The sequence below is a fragment of the Cynara cardunculus genome (assembly GCF_001531365.2).
Source record: "Cynara cardunculus var. scolymus isolate 2C chromosome LG 10, CcrdV1, whole genome shotgun sequence".
In the NCBI taxonomy this organism is placed as follows: Eukaryota; Viridiplantae; Streptophyta; class Magnoliopsida; order Asterales; family Asteraceae; genus Cynara; species Cynara cardunculus.
This window is the reverse complement of record NC_037537.1, coordinates 21780618-21802691: the sequence shown is the minus strand read 5'-3', so window position 1 is coordinate 21802691 and position 22074 is coordinate 21780618. Positions and strand designations below refer to the sequence as shown.

The window sequence follows — 22074 nt, the reverse complement described above, 5'->3', positions numbered from 1 at the left end:
TTTATCATGTATGGACGAAAAAATTATTTTCATCAAATTATGTATATATATTTTAAAAAAATTACTATTTAAATAGATCAATTGAATTTTGTTAATATATATACTATATTATAAAGCATTTGACAAAAACTGCTAAAAACAATTTTTATGTATGAAATACTGTTTATTGATGCTTATTACTTAGAATTCAATATTACAAGTAAATTTTGCGTAAGTACAACTTATTAAAGCTTTATCTTTGAATTCGTGTGACTAACTGCAGATAAACATAATCAAATACAGGATAAACATCTCATTTTAAATATAAAAAGTTAAAATATAATTAGAATAATCATTGAGTTTTAATAGAATACTTAGTTATCATCCTTATAAAAATTATATTATTAGACAAAAATAAATTACTTTGTTATTATAATAAAAAATTGAATTAAAGAAATTACACAGAAAACAATAACTTTTAAATAGTTAATTTAATACTAATACTGATACATTTTCTTTTTCAAATTCATATTTTGTTCAAAAATAAAAATATTATCGTTTTCTAAAACCACGTAAAAACGTATTATATCGACAGAAAAAATGAATAAAATAGAACATTAAAATCGAGATATATCTCACTGCATTGCACGAATACCTTTATAGTTAAAGATAATTAAAACAAATAACGATCTTAACCATTTAAAATCATATTTCGTTTAATCAAGAACAACGCGTGCCAACAAATTTCACCCATCAAATTGTCACCTTTAAGTCTCGACCCTAAACTTTACTCGCTCTTAGACCTTTCGGGAAACATCCTCTTTGAAATCCCTCAACTGTAGAAAACCCCTATCTAAAAACCTTTCTAGTATCTCCTTGAAATATCTGAGTTGTTCGCTTGATTCTGAAGTGTTGAAGGAAGATTTATTTGGCGTCATCGACAGCGAGACTTGAGAGGAACCTAAACCCAAAATACGCAGGTGGTTTTCAGGAGAACAGAGAAGATGAGGCGTATGATCGAGGTAGAATATCAGAGAGAGTTACGATTTTTCCTGTTCTTCCCAATTTTTTCCAAAATGGATCAGAGTGTTTATTTGGTAAATTATAAGGGGTAAATGAGAGAAAGTTCACCTCTGTCTTTGGACAGATATAGGGGTGTCAATTTTGTACCATGACAAATCAACCATATCCTCGTACCAACCGTACTAATTTAGTTGGTATTAATATAATTGGTTGGCAGTACCGTACAAACTATCTAAACTTGGTTGGTACGTGGTATTACAAGTTGTGTACCACGGTAATACCGTACCATACTGATTTATAAGGGGTTGTTTGTTTACCTCTTAATAGTTCCATTAAGAGGCATATTCTGAATTGTTAAGAGGTGAATCTTGTTTGGCAAAAAAAGAGTCTGTTTCTTAATGGTTCCAAAACCCTCTGAATGATTTTGTATATTAGGCCCCCCTTAATCATTCAGCGCCCTAATTTCATTGTAAACAATTACCAAACAATTATATTTCATTTTGAACTATATTATGAGAGTCTCTTAATCATTCTGATCACTTAATCATTCTGCACCAAATCATTCAGCAACTGCCAAACAGCCCCTTATTTATTTGTTTATTAATTAAAGTTTAATTATTAATACATCTGGTTATAAATTTTAAATTTTGCTAAATAAAACAAATGGATATATAGGTGACATTTTTTTTAAGATGTGCTGAAGTCTAATTTCACTTCTGATTTATAAGAGGTGGTGCTAAAGTTTGAAATCTGGATTAGTAAAGATTATTTGTTTTTATGTTTGAAATCTGAAATCGGTCAAATTAGTGTAAAAATATAAAAGATAAATAGTTTTCTTTTTACAAAAGTATAAAGAATAAATAGTTTCTATTAACAAATCTCTTCAAGCTCCCAAAATATAAACCATTTGATAGATGGCGGATTAAATTAAGAGATATTAAGAGATTCGTTTACCACTTAAAATTTCAGAGGACATTTAGAGTTTTTAAACTCTTATTAAAAAAACATTCTTAATACTCAAACTTCTGAACGAATCAGACTTCAGAGATATTAAGAGGTAATTTTGAAAAAACAAACAGACCCATAGAATTTGATTAAATTCATTCACTTAACCCTAACAACTTTAATAACTCGTCCACACCTCCACGGTCCATCAACACTCATCAATTACTGTTTGTAGTAGGCTATTAGTGAATGCTTGTATTATATGAAAATTATATGAACGCTTATATAGGTAGGAATAAGTGGTACAACACATATCAACATGTTATATGAATGCTCGATAGTTTTATTGCATCTAGATTTAGTTGGCAATCAAAGACTTCACTTTAAATAAATTTCTAACTTCAACTTTTTCGATGTTGGTATAAATACCGTACCAACTGAAAAAAGTTGGTACCAAATATAGTTGGTTTGTACATGGTACAAAATTTTGCATACCAATTATAACTAGTTGATACACGACATATGAAAAAGAAACACGATACTGTACCATGTTCATCCCTAGATAGCTATGCCTCAAACTCTGTCTCTACTACTAATCGGGTAAGAGCCTCTAACTGGTTATCATGTTGATGTGATATCCAACTCAGGATTATTTGCTGACGTGGTTAGTGACATGCATTTTTAAACCTAAAATTAGTCTTTTTTTTTAGTCTAAAATTAATTTTCAACCGGATACTTATATGTTTAAAACTTTACATCTTAGATACGAAAATAAAAGTTTTAAAGATACGTTACCTAAAATAAAAACCAAATTAAAATACGTTACTTTTTTCATACAATTTATTGTTATTTTTTTTATCATCAAATTCTACGTAACGTAGAACGTATGTTATTGGGGAAAAGAAAAGGGACGTTAGTTAACGTCCCATCGCCGTTAACATTTTGGGGATCCAAACAACGTTGGGAAAGGCATACTAAAATCCGTTTCAAGACCCATAAACCCTTCCAGATCCGCATGATACGTGTCACTGGTGGGTCCCACATGTAACTGCCACGCGCTTCAGCCTCCTCTTCCTCATACAATCACAATTACGATTACATCCCATGCTCTAACTTCCCCAGACTCTCTCCCCTAACAAAATTCCTCAACTCCCTCGAACTCCCGATTTTTCTTCTTAATTTTCAGGATAAAATCGATCGAAATTCAACTCCTGAATCGATAACTGACGAATTCGTAGTAAGCGAGTTTGTTAGTTTTTCGTTTTTCATCAAAAAATGGCCGGAAATGAGTGGATCAATGGTTATTTGGAGGCCATTTTGGATAGTAAAGCTTCGAATATAGATGATCATCATGTGAATTTGCGAGAAGGAGACCATTTTAATCCGACAAAGTATTTTGTTGAAGAAGTTGTGACGGGAGTCGACGAGACTGATTTGCACCGGACATGGATCAAAGTGGTGGCTACTCGAAACACCAGAGAACGAACCTCGAGACTCGAGAATATGTGCTGGAGAATTTGGCATCTGACTCGCAAGAAGAAGCAGGTAGATGTTCGTACTTGTATATACATGTACATTTTTGTGTATGCATCCATCAAAAATATGCAAAAACAAGGTGCTCTGTTTCTGTGAGTAGATTGAGATTTAAGAGCGCAGATCCGGAAATGTTGTCTATGACTAAATTAAGTTAAATTCAAAGGATTATTATACTTCCCGAAAATTGATTTGTTTCCTTGTGTTTGTCCGAATTGGTCAGTTGAAAATGAATTTACTTTGTGATTTAATGGAAATTTTTAGTTGAATAACTTTTGTTGGCATTTGGTTTCTTGATATAAGCAAACACTTGTTCTTGCTTAAATGCAAACATTAAGAATTATTCACGAAGAGTTATAGATTTTGGACAAAAATTGCCAAGTATGAACGTTATTATGCATTTGCACATTCTCAATTTGTCCAGAATTGGGAGTTCTTGCAAACCACAGTGTTTGTTTTTGAATTTTTTTCTTCGAGAACTGTGGTTAGTTTGTAATGAAAGCTAAGCAAGATAACTAGAGCTACAAGTAAACCAGACCAAACAACCCACCACGCATAACTTGAACTACGATCGATCTATTCTGGGTAGAATTAGTCAATTAGCCATGGAGTGCATTTGATTGGAGTTCACAGGGCAATATAAGCAATTGTTATCAGTTCGATTGATCTTTTTCTTGAACAATGCTCAGTACATTAGATTTTGCAGACTTTAGTTCATGTCACGGTTAGAACTTGAACTTTAGTGAAGACGGTTGTACTTTTAGATGATAGACACTCTAGTCTTCGAGTTACTCTTAGGAGGCACTTGGTTCATTTCAGGGATGGAAATGGTAATGAGTTGCATTACCCAATTTTTTAGAGAAATGATTCATTACCAGATACGCGTTTCATTGCATCAAACCAATCAGCATTAATAATTTCCTTTTCTATTCCCCACCCCTTATTAACCCCAACCAAGTACCCCTAAGAACATTCAGGCGTTTCTAAATGCTCGGTACATTAGATTTTGCAATTTTTAGGTTAGATACTTGAACTTTAGTGAAGGTTGCACCTTTAGATGTTAGAAGCTCTAGTCTTCTAGTTACTCTAAGAATCTTTAGGTGTTTCATAGCAAATTATTCAAATATCATGTTGGCGTTTAAGATTCTTAATGCTAACCATGAGTTTTTGTTTATTAACAACTCATACAAGATGAAATCATCACCAAGTTCCCTACGTTTTACAGATTAACACAATGAGAACTAGGATGGTTGTGTTTAGCTTGATTTAGTTTTATTTATACACAAACCAAGTCATATGTTCAACTTTCAAGCTTTCTATTGTTCGCTGTCACTAGATGAGCTGATTGTTGCTTATAATCTTGTCTACACGTTGGAATCACATTCCTATAAGACTTTAATTAAGATGTTTATTAAACTTTGGAGCTATTTTCTATCTCAATGTCTTACATTTGATGTGCTTTTAGGAAAGATTATGCATCATTCTTCATTATGCTTTTAAAATGCTTACGATTAAACCGTTCGCTGTTGAAGAATGAGTTAAGTAGCACGTGTGAATGGTTACTGATTTATGTGCTTGTCGTAGTTGGACTGGGAAGATATCCAACGGATGACAAAGAGGAGGTTGGAGCGAGAACAAGGACGCAGGGATGTGGGAGAAGACATATCCGAAGACTTGTCCGAAGAAGAGAAAGGAGATATCCTTGGCGATTCCCTAGCACCAGAAAGCCCGAGGAAAACTCCCCAACAAAATGTCTCCAACTTCGAAATTTGGTCGGATGATAAGAAGGAGAAGAAGCTTTACATTATCCTTATCAGGCATGAATTCTCTTCACTCAAAAGGCATATTAGATTCGAATTTGTAGACAGAATATAACTTGTATTCTTGAACAGTTTGCACGGTTTGGTTCGTGGAGATAACATGGAGCTTGGTCGTGATTCTGATACAGGTGGTCAGGTAGATATTGTTTGAGTCTCACATCCGCTAGACTTAGACTCTTTCCGCTCAATATATACGTTGGAACCTCCCTTCTCTCTTCAAAAACTCTTTTGGAGAATAGTCTTTTAGAGAATAATCTAACGGGGTAACACTTATTCTCACAGATATGACAAGTTGACACCGGTGTTGTTAATATGACAGTGCATTTGTTGGTCAATTTCCTAATGGCGTCCTCTCCTTTGTACATAATTTTCAGATCAAGTATGTTGTAGAGCTTGCTGCAGCACTTGCTAAGATGCCAGGAGTGTATCGAGTGGATCTTTTTACACGTCAAGTATCTTCCCCTGAAGTAGATTGGAGCTACGGAGAGCCCACCGAGATGCTCACCGCTGGTTCCGACGACCCTGACGCTGCTGATGTAGGAGAGAGCAGTGGCGCTTATATTATACGGATACCATTTGGCCCTCGTGACAAATACCTTCGGAAGGAGTTACTTTGGCCTCATATCCAAGAATTTGTAGATGGAGCTCTAGTGCATGTTCTTAACATGTCCAAAGTTTTGGGTGAGCAAATCGGTGGAGGGCAGCCAATTTGGCCGTTCGTGATTCATGGCCATTATGCCGATGCTGGGGATAGTGCAGCTCTCCTTTCGGGTGCTCTTAACGTTCCCATGGTTTTAACGGGCCACTCCCTTGGTAGAAACAAGCTAGAACAGCTTCTTAAGCAAGGTAGGCAGTCAAAAGAAGATATTAATTCGACTTACAAGATTATGAGGAGGATAGAAGCCGAAGAACTTTCATTAGATGCAGCTGAACTTGTCATTACTAGCACTAAACAAGAAATTGATGAACAGTGGGGATTATATGATGGGTTCGATGTCAAACTTGAGAAAGTTTTACGGGCTCGTGCTAGACAGGGTGTTGATTGTCATGGCCGCTTTATGCCAAGGATGGCGGTAAGATCTTCTTCTGAACTAAGATGAATCCGATCCGCAGACCATTCTTTTGCATTGAAGTAAATCATTAAGGTGCGTTTGGTACGCAAATGGGACACGATAGGTCTGGGCGGGCAAATGAAAGAGTTGTGCAAGGTTTAGAGTTTCAATTTGACATGTGTATTTACCAATCTTGTCCATCTCCCTAATTTTTGTTCTACCTATTTTGGCTGGACAAAAAAACCCCAAATCCTGTCATGTCCAGTGGTAACAACAAGTTTTTAGTCTGACCTGTCTTTCTGTCCCGTCCCGTATACCAAACGCATCCTTAGTACCTGAAAATTGAAATCATCAACTTTCAAGGTTATTCCTCCTGGCATGGACTTCAGCCATGTCATCAAAGAAGCTGATGAGGCCGATGGGGATCTGTCATCACTAACTAATTCAGACGGGGCTTCTCCAAAGGCTATGCCAGCAATATGGTCGGAAGTGAGTATATTTCGTTATTACATGTAATTTGTTTTCTTCAGATAGCTTTGTTGGATTTGGTTCTCAATAAAATCGCTTCTGCAGGTGATGCGTTTTTTGACAAATCCACACAAGCCAATGATTTTGGCCTTGTCGAGACCAGATCCGAAGAAAAACATTACTACGCTCTTAAAAGCTTTCGGTGAATGTCACCCTTTACGAGAGCTTGCTAATCTTGTAAGACAACTGGCTAAGGTTTATGCATCTGTATTTTTGTAGACTGAAATAACTTTTTCTTTAAGTATATGATACTTATATACGGCTAATACTCACTCAAACTCTTCACCTTTAGTGAGGTTTGAACCCTTACCCTTTTCTGAGGCTGGGCTCAACCAGTAACACGGGTACCTCTGGTCCAATGACCCTTTGGTAGACTGAAATAACTTGCTTGAATGCAGACACTTATAATGGGCAATAGAGATGATATAGATGAGATGTCTGCTGGGAATGCAAGTGTGTTCACAACCGTACTAAAACTGGTGGACAGATATGATCTTTACGGGCAAGTGGCATTCCCTAAACATCATACGCAAAATGATGTACCAGAAATCTACCGCCTTGCAGCCAAAACGAAGGTGTGTTCTTTGTTCGTCTTATGAACTGGAGGTGCCGGGTTAATTAACCGGTGGTTTGTGATTTGTAACTGCATACTTGTTGCAACAGGGTGTTTTTATAAATCCAGCTTTGGTCGAACCTTTTGGACTTACATTGATAGAGGTCAGTTCTTATAGACCATCCTGTTTACTAGTAATCCCTCTGTCCCAAAATAGTTGTCGGTAACGAAAATCCACAGTTTTATGAATGTGTAATCATTATACTCTTTAATTAATTAGAAGACAATATTACTCTTACCAATAAGGGGTAAGAATTTCTCGCATCATAATTAAGGAATAGAGTAGTAAAATAGACACTTACTTTTGAAAATTGATACTTATTTTAGGACAGGTAAAATAGAAATGTGGAAACTTATTTTGGAATGGAGGAAGTAACTGTTACTTTGAACTGTAAACTTTGAATCTTTGTGTTAAAATTGATGTAGGCAGCAGCTCATGGGCTTCCTATGGTAGCAACTAAAAACGGGGGACCCGTGGACATTCACAGGGTGAGTAACGTCTTTGCCTTTGCACTTAGATGTACCCTTCGATCCCATCCCCACCCTTTTTTGTAGGGATGTAATCTGTAACTTCATGATAAGTTGCCCGGAAATTTTTGGAGGAAAACTATTACAGCCATCATAAAAAGGCGAAAATTTGCCAAACGACCATCGTAGTTGGCTTTTCTCATTGAACCATTGTTGTCCTGTTCTCTGTGCCTTTGGTACAATGTATATGACAAAACAAAAACCTATTGCCCACGTTTGATACAATATTAGACTTGGACATTACAGGACTGAGTAGGACAATCATGCATTTTTGTCCCATTAATATACTCATGTCAAATTGAAATTCTAAAAACTTCTATAAATCTTTCATCCGCCTACATTACCCTCGCTTGTCCTGTCCTGTCCTGTCCTGTCCAATCCATTCAAATCCTATCTGTGTACCAAACACACCCTACGAAAGAAAAAAAAAACTTGACATTTTTCTATGCACGAGAGGAAAAAGAGTGTTTTCTCTCCTTATGTAACGAGTGTGCGGATATGTGTAATTATATCAGGCATTGAACAACGGGCTTCTCATAGACCCTCATGATCAGCAAGCGATAGCTAGTGCTCTGCTTAAGCTAGTATCGGAGAAGAACTTATGGTCGGAGTGCCAGAAAAACGGTTGGAAAAACATACACCTTTTCTCTTGGCCTGAACATTGTCGCACATATCTAACAAGGGTGGTCGCTTGTCGAATGAGACATCCTATGTGGAAAACCGACATGCATGCAGATGAAATGCCAACCGAAGGGTCTTTAAACGACTCACTTAGAGATTTCCAAGATGCATCGTTACGCCTTTCTATTGATGGAGATAAATCTTCTTCAATTAACGGCTCATTAGATGGAGGGACCGATGTTCAAGACCAAGTGAGACGGGTGATGAGCAAGATCAAGAAACCGGAACCCGTGGAGAAGGCAGATAATAGCAGTAACAACGGGCCTAGCAAATATCCGATGTTAAGGAAGAGGCAAAAGTTGATTGTTATCGCACTTGATTGTTATGATAACAATGGAGCTCCTGATAAGGGAATGATTGGAATGCTGCAAGAGACATTCAAGGCGGTTAAACTAGACTCACAAATGGCAAGAACTACCGGTTTTGCCATGTCGACAGCGATGTCATTATCGGAGTTGCTGGATTTCCTAAGAAACGAGCAGATCAAGGTGAATGAGTTTGATGCATTGGTTTGCAGCAGCGGGAGTGAAGTTTATTATCCGGGCACTTATGAAGAAGGCGGTAAACTGACTTCGGATCCTGATTATACTGCACATATTGAATATAGATGGGGTTCAGATGGTTTAAAGAAAACCATTTGGAAGTTGATGAATATGGATGGCGGAGAAGGAACGTCTGGCAAACAGTTGAAAGTGATCGAAGAAGATGCAAGATCGAGCAATTCTCACTGCCTGTCATACATGATAAAAGACGTCAAAAAGGTCTGAATCATAGCTTAATCCGTACAGGGTTTAATGAAAAACAACCGAACAACCCCTTACTCCTCTAATTTCGTTTTTCTTTTACTTTTCAGGCAAAAAAAGTAGATGATTTGAGACAGAAACTTAGAATGCGTGGTCTGCGGTGCCATCCGATGTACTGCAGAAACTCGACAAGATTGCAATTAGTTCCTCTTTTCGCTTCTCGATCACAGGCTCTCAGGTACGAACAATCTTGAAAGTTCTTGGATTTTGCTACAGCCTACACTTACCCTTCCATTTCTTACATGACAGAACAAAGACTTGTTATCCCATGTTAGGTGCAGCATTTAGATTGAGATAGGACATGAGTGGCCAAGACAAAGTTTATATTTTTTTCCAACAAAACAAGTGGAATAAAAATCAAAGAGATAGACAAGATTGGTAAATTACTAGGCCACACATGTCAAGTAAAAACCCTAAGACCTTGCACAAATCTATCACCGCCTACCTCACTCCCGTCTGGCCCGTCCGGTCCTAGCGGAGAGACTTGACTAGACCGGACAGGACCGCCAGACCTGAAGGGACTGAGGTAGGCGTGTGAAAGAATTATACAAGGTTTTAGGGTTTTAATTTGACATGAATAGTTTAATAATTTACCAATCTTGTTTATCTCTTTGAATTTTGTTTCAACTATTTTGGTGGTATAGAAAAAGTTCATTTTTATCCTACTCATGTTCTAGTCCAATTTGTTGCACCATACGTGGTACAACAAGTTTTTGAACCATCCCATCCCGTGTCCAAATGCCCCACGACCTCGAGCCAGCCCTGAATTTAATCTTTGTTACCATATTAAAATTTTCAACTTTTTTACTTCCCATCCAACAAAAAGACAACCAAATCTAGTCAAATTACTGGAACTTAACTTCGTTCTTTATAGGTATTTTTTCGTGCGCTGGAGATTGAACGTTGCTAATATCTACGTAATCCTTGGGGAAACCGGTGATACAGATTATGAAGAACTTATTTCAGGCACCCACAAGACACTTATCATGAAAGGATCCGTAAAAAAAGGATCCGAAGAGTTGCTGAGAACATCCGGAAGCTATTTGAAAGACGATATTGTTCCTGGAGAGAGCCCACTGATTGCTTATGTTAATACACCACCAAAAGCACAGGAGATTGCTAATGCCTTGAACAAGGTTTCTGTAGCTGCTTCATGAATCCTACCATACCCTGCAATTATGTTTTTAAGCATTCATTTTTAACCCCAACCGCGATCAACGGTTATTAGAAGCATCTCATAAACCATAGCTGTGAGTTTTGCTTCTGTTGTTAAGTATTGCATACTGGAACATTTTACCATTCAGCTATATGTATAAAATATGTATGTATATGTGTACGGGATATATATACTACACACAAGAACAGATTGTTGCATACGGGTTGGTCAGCATGAAAAGGGTGTTGGTAAATTTGTTGAATTTGCAGCACAATTTTTGTTTTTGTATATATTGAGTCGACCAAAGTGAATGCATATGACGATTCTTTTTAAGCTTTTAACACTTGTTTTTGGGTATTTGACGATCGTGTGAGAAGGAAGTTATGGTGATAAGCGGAAGAGAGATCTGAATCGTTGATCACTTTTAATCTCATATCCATTTATGAATTATGCTTTAGAAGAGAATTAATCTGGTGTTATCTTGGTGCACCTAATTAGTGTTGACATTTAGTTAGGATTGATTCAAGGATGAATATCTATTTTTACGCTTCTCACTATAATTTTTTTTATCACCGAAACCCAACTTTTGATATACATTTGTTTGGGTAATATATGATCGTGAAGCGGGAAGTAAACAAGACGATCCTATAGTTTTCGATGTCGTGGACGGAAAGTCAAAAAAATCCCACCAAACAAAGAGAACATACAAACTTTTAAGAGGGTATGGAAACTAGTAAAAGGTTAGCGGCTTATTTTGCATACCCATTTTTTAAATAGAAAAAAGGGAAGTTAAAACTTAAAACAGGGAAGGGAGGTTTAGAAGAAAACTCAAAAGAAATGAAAAATTAAGAAACACATTGGTAATCATTTATCTGGACAATATACATATGTATATACAAGTAATTGAAGTTGTTTTTAGTTTTATGAGACAAGGTATTTACAAGTTACTTGTATGCATATGTGTATACAGTTCAGATGAACAGTTACTAGGATGTTCCTTAGTTTTTCATCTTTTTGTTGTTTTTCCCTAATCTCGACCCTAAAACAGGGTACATAAACCAAAATCCCGAACAACAAAACAAAAATAAGATCACTTAAAACGATGTATTTTCATGTATTTCATGAAGTACAACCTTCAATTAATTTATCACATTCGACATTTGCTAAAAACTTAGGTACTCAAAATTGCTAACCCATTAATAAATATGACAACATAAAATAATGGAAAATGGTATCAACATGAGGATGTTAATTTTTTGGTTGTTAGAGTATATAAACAACTGATATAATTTACTTTAAATATCTATTATTTCTCCGTTATATCAAATTTGTTGAAGATACTCAAAAGCCTATTAAGCCTAGTATGTTGAAGTCTAAAAGAAAACAGGAAAATGTCGGATTTCTTTTTCTAATTCTTTAAGTTGCTAGTCTTCTTCTTTTATCGCAGATCTTAAATCTTGTTGTGAGCTTGTTTTACCTAATAATTCTTTTACTAATATATTTTAACTCGTTTATAATTTGATTATTCTGTGATTTAATGTAATCTAGATTTTTATAAATTTACTAATCAACTCTGTTCTTTTTTCTATAAAATTGTATATTCTGTCTAATCTGTCTATTTTGCATTTATAATATCTTGATTGTTTTTGCTTTAAACAATTATCATAATTACAATATTATTAAAGAAGTATAATCTAACATCTAGGTGCCAGTAAAAACCGAGAATTCTTATCTGAAAATAGGCACAACAAGGAGCGAGACTCTTACTGGTTTACCAACAATCCATTATGATAGCTGATAATGTTGACCTCTCGGTAAACTACCCCTCATTCCCTAAAACTTGATCCATACTTGATACCATGAAGTCGTCACAACAATAACGAGGAAGAACGGTTAAGGTGCAACAACAACAAGAAAGAACGGTTAAGGTGTTGTTATTATGATTTTTGTATGTTGGTCATTACATGGTCCGACCTGTTCATACCCGAGGGGGGACACCTGTTCAACTGAATTTCGTAAAAATGTTTTTAGATATATAAGATGCGTCCGCTAAACTTTAAGCAGTGCTTCACTATATTAGAAAATACAATGAACATCAACCAAAAAAACTTAAAAAGTCCCTCAAAATCAACCAAAAACCAAAAAAAGTCCTCCGAAATCAGTCAAAAAACTTTAAAAATCCTTTGGAATCAACTAAAAGAAACTCAAAAAAATCACTCAAATAGTGGAATTCAGCTAAAACCACATGAGAGACTTTATGAGCCTTTGATCCCAATTTAAAGATGCACCCGTTCGACAAAAATCTTGGATCTGCCACTCGGGCATTTAGATGCAAATATAATAAAAGATGCCTTTGATACATATTAGACTTCATAGAATTTATCAAAAAGAAACTATAATAATGTTACAAATGTTTTACTCAGTGCTATACCACAAAAACTCCATGGTTGTTGGGGGGTAACTACAGAAATCAGACGACCGAACAACCTGTTGGTCCCTTCCTAGCTCCGTCACCGGAAAACATCACTTCCGATACAGATTTATGAGAATTCTCTTCCGTTCTTGCTTTCTCCTCCAACGGACAAAGTGATTTTATACACGGAAATTTCAGAAACCGCGATAGCGACACGAGAACGTAGGGTGGATGTAAGCATGTACCTCCGATTAGTGCGTGTTGGCTCACATTTAACGATATCGACCATCTATGTGTGTATTTTCCACAAGTTGAGATGTTTGCATCGGTGCTACCTCTATGAGGCCTACATACTAACAAGGATATAATGACATTATCGACATCTATATATTATATGGAATGTGGAGATACGATGCATTTTATGGTGTAACTATAAAGTATTCTGCAAATCAGTTTTGTTGCAATTAAGACATGTTTGTTAGCAGCTTAATGGGACTCATAGCTTATCCGGTCAGCTATACATGACTATTTTGTAGTGGTTTAATGATGTAGAAAGTGGGGTAAGTTTCTAGGGGAAAGTGTTATGCTGAAAACCATTTTTTCGTTTAAAAAAGAGTAAACTACGAATTTGGTCCCTAAGGTTATTGTTTGTAACACTTTCGGTCCCTACAGTTTCAAACTTACAGTTTCGCCATTGTGGTATGCAAAAACGACCGGATTTGGTCCCTCCCTCTAACGACCGTTAAAAGAATCCATTAAGTCAGGGGTAATTTAGTCTTTTTTCACTTTTAACATATTTTTCCCTTAACAAACAAAATCAGGGGCCAAATCATATATATATATAGAAACTGCAGGGATTAAAACCTCCGACCAAACTGTTTCCTTCCCACCCTCTGGCCACTGCCCATCTCCGACCAAACCCTTTATTTCCCACCCTCCGGCCACCTCTCCATCTCTTGGCAACCACAAACAGGGGGTTTCTTTTTAGTGTGAAGGCCGGGTCACGACCAGCCTCCAAACCCCACTGTGAATCATCTTTGTTTCAGACCTATCGAAGGTCCAATTCCACCAACGAAGATTACAACGGTTTTGTGTCTTCGAGGTTTCTGATTCGAAGGAGGGTGAGGATGTTAGAAGATGGCGAGGAGGGACAAGAGTCTGGAAATGCCTTTTGGAAGGTTTGAAGAGAGGATATAAGTGTAGGATAGAGCTGCAATAATGGCGGAGAAGAAGATGAGAGCAGCATCCGCCATTGCCGACCAGAAGGAAGCTCAAATATGTTTATTTCATCACGAACTAGGTGTAGCCCCACGTCGTGGTTGATAGGTTTAACCACTGGACTTGCAGCATCTGCCATTGGAATGGGGAGTTCTAGAGAGAGAGAGTCATGGTTGAGAGGTTTAACCACTCGACTTGCAGATGGGAGTGATCAGCGCCGGAGAAGAGAGGGTAACTCACGTCGGAGAAGGGAGGTTGTGGGTGAAGGGTACATTAGAATAAGTTACATTTTTGGTCCCTGTGATTTAATACATATTAGTTTATTTATCGAAGAAAATTGTAACAAAGGTATAAAAAGACTAAAATACCCGACTTAACAGGTTCTTCTAACGGTCCTTGGAGCCTGGGACCAAATCCGGTCGTTTTTTCATACCACAATGGCAAAACTGTAGGGACCGAAAGTGTTACAAACAATGAACCACAGGGACCAAATTTGTAGTTTACTCTTTTAAAAAAAACACGCTCTTTCTATCTATTAAAAACCCACCCAAACAAAAAACTTCCCTATACAAACAGATTAATCCACACATGCAACCAATCAAACAGCCCCTTAGCATCGAATTGATTATTTGACTTTTAAATACTCAGATAATCAAAAGCAGAAGCATGTTATACAAACATTAGAAACTGATAATTGCAACTTGAAGTCGTAATAATCGCTTTCGCACCCATCCCCGGGGAAAATAATATCCTAAATGGAAGACCATGTGTCATGATACACTCAAGATGATGAACACAATCCAAACTGATGCTCCAAACAAGTACTCCTAACAAAATTATGGCTGTGGAGAAGCCATTGATTCCTCAATATAACTTAAGAAGAAAGAAGGAAACCAAAAATGGAAGTAAAATGCTATTGTATACTCATGAGACAGGTTTCTCTTGCTCTTTTTTTGGGGGATACTCTCAATTAACATCCCCTAATTTCCCGAAAAAGGAAGTACCAAAAATATGGAATGAAAGTTTCAAAGTAACGAATAAATGAATATGAAAATCGCAACTCACATTTCTTCATAGAACAAGATGTAGGCCTCGCAACGAAGAACTTCCTCCAAAGAAGCCTCACGAACATAAGCATCACTGGCGTGGTACCACAAGTGGTCCTCATTGTCTTCTGCCCCCGAATCACCCTTTGCACCTCCTTTCACATAAGCCACATAGTGGCCGCCCCTCATAGTCCCTAAATGCTCCACCACTCCTACCAATTGGTATTTGTATGTCTCTCTATCTCTGCAGCAGCTGCATGACCAAAATCACCTTATCATTACCAGGTGACACTGTCCCAAAATAGTTGCAATCCTTAACTAGACATATAGTTCAGTAATAATGACAAAATAAAAAGAATCTTTTGGATTATGATCAGTATCATCTATTCGTTATAGTGATCACAAATTCACAATGGGAAACTAGGCAAGTTTAACTTGAAACTTGCAAAAAGGGAAACAATGCAATTAAATTTTTTTTATTAACTTGGATATCCAACTTGCTATGCGAGCCGCCTAATCTCAGAGCGACCACCCGCTTTGCGGGTAGCCCAGAATCACCGCATTTGAACCTCTGTGGCCACAAGGGGATTTTTTATTCCTCCTTGGATTCGAACCTGGGACCTCCAGGCACTTTTGACCTTTGGAGCCCAAGCTTAAACCAACCGGGAACCACCCTTGTGGTTAATGCAATTAATTTGGGACATACTGGAAAAAATGAAATACTGTGGCAACTATTGTGGTACAAGGGAGTAGTAGGCATTTGCACATAATTTTTCAAAGTATAATTCTTGAAATCAGTCAAAATTGAGTTGAGACTACTCTTGGATCACAAGCAAAGGTTCATAGATGCAAAGCATGGACATTCGTTCTAGCGGTCAAACATTACGAAACCTGCGGCCTATAAAAGATCCAGTGTGTTTAAAGGACTAGACTTGGTGAACCGTTTGCCAAGTATAAGATGGTCATATGGAAATAATTCAATTAAAAGAGAAGCATACCTCAGGTCCATGTAGGGTTTAAGATCAATTGTATCTCTAAAGTTGACATGGCCACTTAATTTACTTAATCGGCCACGAGCATCTTGGCAGAATCTTTTCAGATGAATAGTCAAAACTGGTGGGGCCCTACTGATCAAAATCCTCTTAGACGCATCCCTTGCCACCTTGACACCCTTAGAATCCACCTCTTCATCCTCGCTGCTATCTAATTCCTGTTGCCTTGCTAGAAGCTTGGATTCCCTTTGCTGAACATTCTCATTCTTACATTTATTAGTGGGCTTGTTGATGCTGCAAGATTCAGTATCCTGATCGGAGCAATGGTCTTTGCTTAAGGCTGTAACTGAATGTTGTGGTGGTTCCACGTTTGAAGAATTCACTACAATTTTACCTTCTTCATGCTCGGAAGCTACTTGACTGTTCTCACTCTTTCCATTATGCAACACCGAGTTTTCATCAGATTCACCAAGGACAGCATCTTCAGTACTTCGATTGTCAAGGTTCCTGACCCCATTGGGAAGCAAGTGCTCGATGCCTGAATCAGATGAAGCACTTGAAATTTTGTTTTCACCTCCATTTGGAACAGGTTTTTGCAGTTTGTTCTTTAGTCTCATCCTTTGCTCCAATAATGATTTTGAACATTGCTCACACTGCCAGGCATGTTCGGTTTTGGTGAGAAGCTCAGAAGAAGTGAAATAAGCCAAACATTTCTCCACAGAAACTGGAGAATCAGTATGATCAACCTCATCAGGATCAGATTCACTGTTACTTGTGGCCATAAAACCACTTCCTTCAACTCCATTTGACAAGGGATTCACAGTGGGCCCAGCAGCAACCTCAGGTTCATCAAACAGACCTCCAAAGCCATCAAAGTCTGAGGATTCTTGTTTAGTGGTGACAGAAGACAATGTGATCTCATCGCCACCACTAGTTGAAGTAACTTCCTTGTAAGGAAGCAACAACACTTCAGATTCTCGAACTTTTAACAGGGGCTCATCTTCCCAAGAGATACCGTTCCTGTTTCCAGAATCTTGAATTACTGATGGTTCTTGATTATGTGATGCCATATCATGAACGGTAGAAGTACTTGGTTCAAGGTAATCCAACCATGATGGTTCATCTGGTAAAGGTGGCGTTTCCACTGAATCAGTGGAGTCAACCTGCTCATTAGCTTCCACGGTACTTTGCAGCAACTCGTCCTGAACCAGCTCCTTCTCGCTAGTGTGCTCGGTGACTGAAACATCACCGAGATGTGCAGCTGTATCACGATCATTTGATACCATAGTTGGCTCGCTGTAATCCAACAAGGGCGAAATATTTGATGAATTCACTGTAGCCTTTTCATGATTGTTTGACAAAGTGACTTGTTCAACATAATCCGGTTGAACCAAATTGTCGGAAGAAATTACTGATTCTTTGATTCTACTGTCCTTGATCTGTTTTCTTCCATTCCCTTGCAATACTATGAGCTTCTGTAGAGATGAATCATTTGTATCACCAGTGCCATCAAGAACAGCAGATTCTGGCCGTGTAGAATCACCTGAGGGAGCAACATTTGTTTCAGCGCATGCTTCAGTAGACTTTACGGGTCCAGAGGATTCGTCACTGACTGAAATATTTGAAACACTATGAGCTACCGAGGCATCTGAAGCTTTTTTAGTTTTGGAGAGTCGCTTGCTCTGCCTCTTTGGAGGAAGTTTTGGTTTCTTGGATCGAGAAACTGATGGGGCCTTTTTGGATGGAGATCTCTTGGTCGGTAATGGTAGTGAGAGATCTAAATATGGCTCATATACAACTGAAGCATGCCCACATTCCAAGCAGCGAACAGTGCTAGAAATTTGTCCCCCAAAGATGGTATCTACAAAAGTAAGAGCATGTTCTGGAGCAGTGTTGCCCTCTACAGAACGTTTTCGTACACCAGACTCTTCAGTACACAATCCATCGAGCAAGCAGCGAAGCAATTCATGACTATCATGCTGCTGATATCCCCTAAACTGGGGGGCCTTGGCACAAACACAGCCAAAAAAGGACCGTGGGTTGATGACATTCCTGACAACTGTTGATGGACTAGTTTCAACAAAAAGCTTCTTCAAAGACACTGTAAGAGGCCCAACAGATCCCTCCAGTCTCAAGAAGTAATCCCGCAACTTATCCATTGCCAGAAGATTTTGCAACACTGAATTGAAGAAACAAGTATTCCCTAAATTTACCAAACCCCTTACCATATAGCCACCTCTAGTTTCTGAGCAACTTGGAAGGGTATTTACTGATTTTATCCCACTTATAACACTGCCACTTCCAAACCATGTATCCTCCACATCTACACGGGTTTCTGATGATGATCGAGTTTTTAATATTTTAACAAATTCGGATAATACATCTTTTTGTTCTCCATTCTGGTCTGAACTTTGAACCGGAATAAGTGTATTACAAAGGAAACACCATCTAAGATTATGATTTGCAAATTGGAAAACCAAGGGGTGGCGGTTCTGTTTTGCATGCCGAGCTGCATGGCTCTGAGGCGTTGTAGGGAACCCAACACCGCCACATGAGAAATGCCCACATTCCAAACACACCCATATGGACAAGGACTCGGATTTTGAACCACTGCCTTTATTCTTTCCATTCTTGCCTTTTCCCTTTTTTGTCCTTCTATCAGCCACACCTTCCCTACAATCATCACATTTAAGGGACTCTAGCGATGCCATTTTCAAGGAAAACTTTTCCAAATTAATGCCCTTATCCAGATGAGGACATGATTTTGTCTCCTTAGTAACTGAAACCCCATCAACCACTGTATCGCTGGCTGGAACAATCTCTTGGGAAACTGTTTTGGGAGAAGAGACTCGAGACTGCTTCTCCTTTTGAGCATTGCGGGCTGCCTTCTTAACTTTTTTACCCATCAAAACCTGAAAGCAATCCAGTGGAATAAAAAAGTTAACAATTATTAAAAACTAAACAAAGAACTATAAGAATCATATCACAAAGATAGCAAGACCAATATCCAATAACAATAGAATTAATCCAAAAACATTCCAATAAGAATAATGAATCAGTACCAAGGCAACACCCTTTTTCACAAACCAAAACCTTATAATCCTAACGTTAATTATAGCATGACGAAAATACCTATGATCTTGCAGGAATTATACTTTGGTTTGTATTATGAATCGGAAGATGATGTATTGGTGATTTGGTTCCACATTTTTGGCTACTCCACGACCAATTTGTTGTTGTTTTTTCCTCTTCTGCTGGGTTCAGTATCCACGTTTCCTATTTCTGTAACATTTAAGAAAATAAAAAAGCAACTAGTTTATCCCATTTTAAGTTGCAAGCACACTCAAAGGTATCAATATTTTGGTTTGTGTATATAATTGCCTTCCCTCCTAATTATTAACTTGTGTGAATTATCTTTATTTTGAATGTTGAAATCTAGGAAGTAGAGGATGCTTCTACTCCTTGATGAATCCCTGTATCGGCAAGATTGTGCTTGTGGTTTGGTCAAACCAAGATACTCTTTTTGATCTTCTTGCTAGTAGTTTGGTTGGTTGTTTATATATTACCGGTCCTGACAGTATGATCAACTGTTAACCGTATTTTTCATTCCTAATCACAAATCAGTAGATCTGAAAGAAAGAACAAAGTTGGGAGAGTGGTTGTCCTGATGAACTAGGATGGTCTTCTCATTTTTATGGTTTCCACTAAGCTATAAACATATGGAAAAGATGTTAGTAAAGGACTTTCACTGATTCCCACCTCCACAAAATTAAGCAGAAGATAATGACTTGTATGTCATCATATCTGAGCAGGCAATATCGACCATGAACAATGAGAGTTCCAGCTGTAGTGTCACGATGCATTACATAAACCATACATCAATATTGAAATAGTACATCCTTCATAATCAAAATTCCTAATACCAGTTTAATATAAACACCATCAAAAAGCACGATACATTACTGGTTTAGGGTTTCAAATCTATTAATCTGCTTTTGAATGTAAGTTTCCGATTTCAGATATCATTAACAAACCCAATGAAATCGAAGTAATCAATAAATATTCAGTAAATTTCAAATCATAAACTGGGAAGTAACCAAAAACAGGTTAGAACAATTGGAGATTGGAATGACCAAAAAGAAAATAAACAGAGAAAAGAACTTACTTGGCAGCCGCCAGAGAAGAAGGCCTGATTCACCGGATCAACGGCGGGAAACGCCGGCGAGCAGACGCCAGAGCGGTGCGTCTCAGACCACGGTCTTGACTGTGGAGTTTGGTTCAAGGACTGTGGGCGAGGGTTTGTCACTGATCCTTTTCCCCAATTCTATGAGGTTCTAAAATTCCCAAAATGGCCACAAAACTTTTAAACATTTTCATTTGCATCAAAGTTTTTTGAGTAAATTACATATTTCGTCCATGTGGTTATATATGAAAATTACAAATTGGGTCCTCTAACCTAAAAAGTTACAAAAAAGGTCCTTGTGGTTTTATTTTTGTTATGAATCGGATTTATTGTCCTAACTTTGTTAACCGTAACTCTTATCGGTTAGAAATATTTTTGTCCATTTGTCACGTTCTTCAATTATCTATTAAACGTTTAGGATAATTTCCTGTGATTTACGAGAACGCAAGAACAACTTATTAACTTCATATTGTAATAACAATTAAAATTAAAAAAAAAATTGAAATTAACATTGAAATTTAAAAAGATTCAAACGAAATTGAGATTCAAAAGGGTAATAATGGAAATCAATATCATAAAATCTTAACCACGATCACATTATAATCCTCAAAATTAGAGTGATTAATCCTTATCTTTATTAGGTATCGATTAAGAAGTTGATTTCAAGGAGAATTCAATGAACAAAGAAGCCGTAAAGTCTCAGGAAAGGTATATTTCACAATTACTCGATTTGAACATGCTTTCATTTGATTATAATTAGTTTATCACACATTTATCATAACGATTACTGGCGAAATCGATTAAACGATTTTGTGTGATATGGATGTGATAATCATGTGACATCAATATCACTCGATTTGATCATGGTTTAGATGGGTTAGGTTAGAGATTATCACAACGATTTCGGATGGTTTCGATAGGTTAGGATTAGACAATCACACATTTATCACAACGATTACTCATGGTTTCGATAGGTTAGGATTAGACAATCACACATTTATCACAACGATTACGGGCGAAATCCACTAAACGATTTGGTGTGATATGGGTGTGATAATCATGTGATATCACTATCATAACAACGCACTCGATTTGATCATAGTTTCGATCGGTTAGGATTAGACAATCACACGTTTATCATAACGATTTCGGATGGTTTTGATAAGTTAGGATTAGACAGTCACACATTTATCACAACGATTACGGGTGAAATTCACTAAATGATTTGGTATGATAATCATGTGATATCACTATTATAACATCACTTGCGCACTCAATTTGATCATGGTTTCGATCGGTTAGGGTTAGACAATTACACATTTATCACAACGATTACTCATAGTTTTGATAGGTTATGGTTACAATCGATTGATCATGATTTCGATAGGTTATGGTTACACAATTATCACAAGCAAAGAGAATAGAGTGGAAACGAACGTGCAGAAAAAAAAAGAATAATTATAATTAATTAAAATAAAATATAAAAATTATTTAATTACATTACCGCCCTTATTAATTTATTTATATTTAATATAAGTTAATTTATTAATTAAAAAAGTTT

General features: G+C 37.1%; 2 protein-coding genes across 3 annotated transcripts; one reads left to right on the top strand and one right to left on the bottom strand.

Annotated features, from left to right (window-relative positions):
- Positions 1-3129: 3129 nt before the first annotated feature.
- On the top strand, positions 3130-10904 carry LOC112519393 (probable sucrose-phosphate synthase 2). The gene is made up of 12 exons (XM_025127474.1): positions 3130-3492; positions 5065-5297; positions 5373-5436; positions 5675-6373; positions 6716-6841; positions 6926-7057; positions 7279-7455; positions 7544-7597; positions 7920-7982; positions 8537-9463; positions 9556-9683; positions 10380-10904. Exons 1-12 carry the CDS (start codon positions 3223-3225, stop codon positions 10660-10662), a joined length of 3156 nt encoding a protein of 1051 aa, XP_024983242.1. The 5' UTR covers positions 3130-3222; the 3' UTR covers positions 10663-10904.
- A 2126-nt stretch (positions 10905-13030) lies between these two features.
- Positions 13031-20582, bottom strand: LOC112520442 (ubiquitin carboxyl-terminal hydrolase 2-like). 2 transcript variants are annotated; one of them, XM_025128832.1, is made up of 4 exons: positions 20496-20582; positions 16337-19242; positions 15358-15591; positions 13031-13427 (listed from the first exon to the last, which is right to left on the bottom strand). In XM_025128832.1, exons 2-4 carry the CDS (start codon positions 19234-19236, stop codon positions 13421-13423), a joined length of 3141 nt encoding a protein of 1046 aa, XP_024984600.1. In that variant the 5' UTR covers positions 19237-19242; positions 20496-20582; the 3' UTR covers positions 13031-13420. The 2 variants fall into 2 exon arrangements, with proteins under 2 accessions (XP_024984600.1, XP_024984599.1); XM_025128831.1 differs by lacking the exon at positions 13031-13427 and adding an exon at positions 14945-15043.
- Between the last annotated feature and the right edge of the window lie 1492 nt (positions 20583-22074).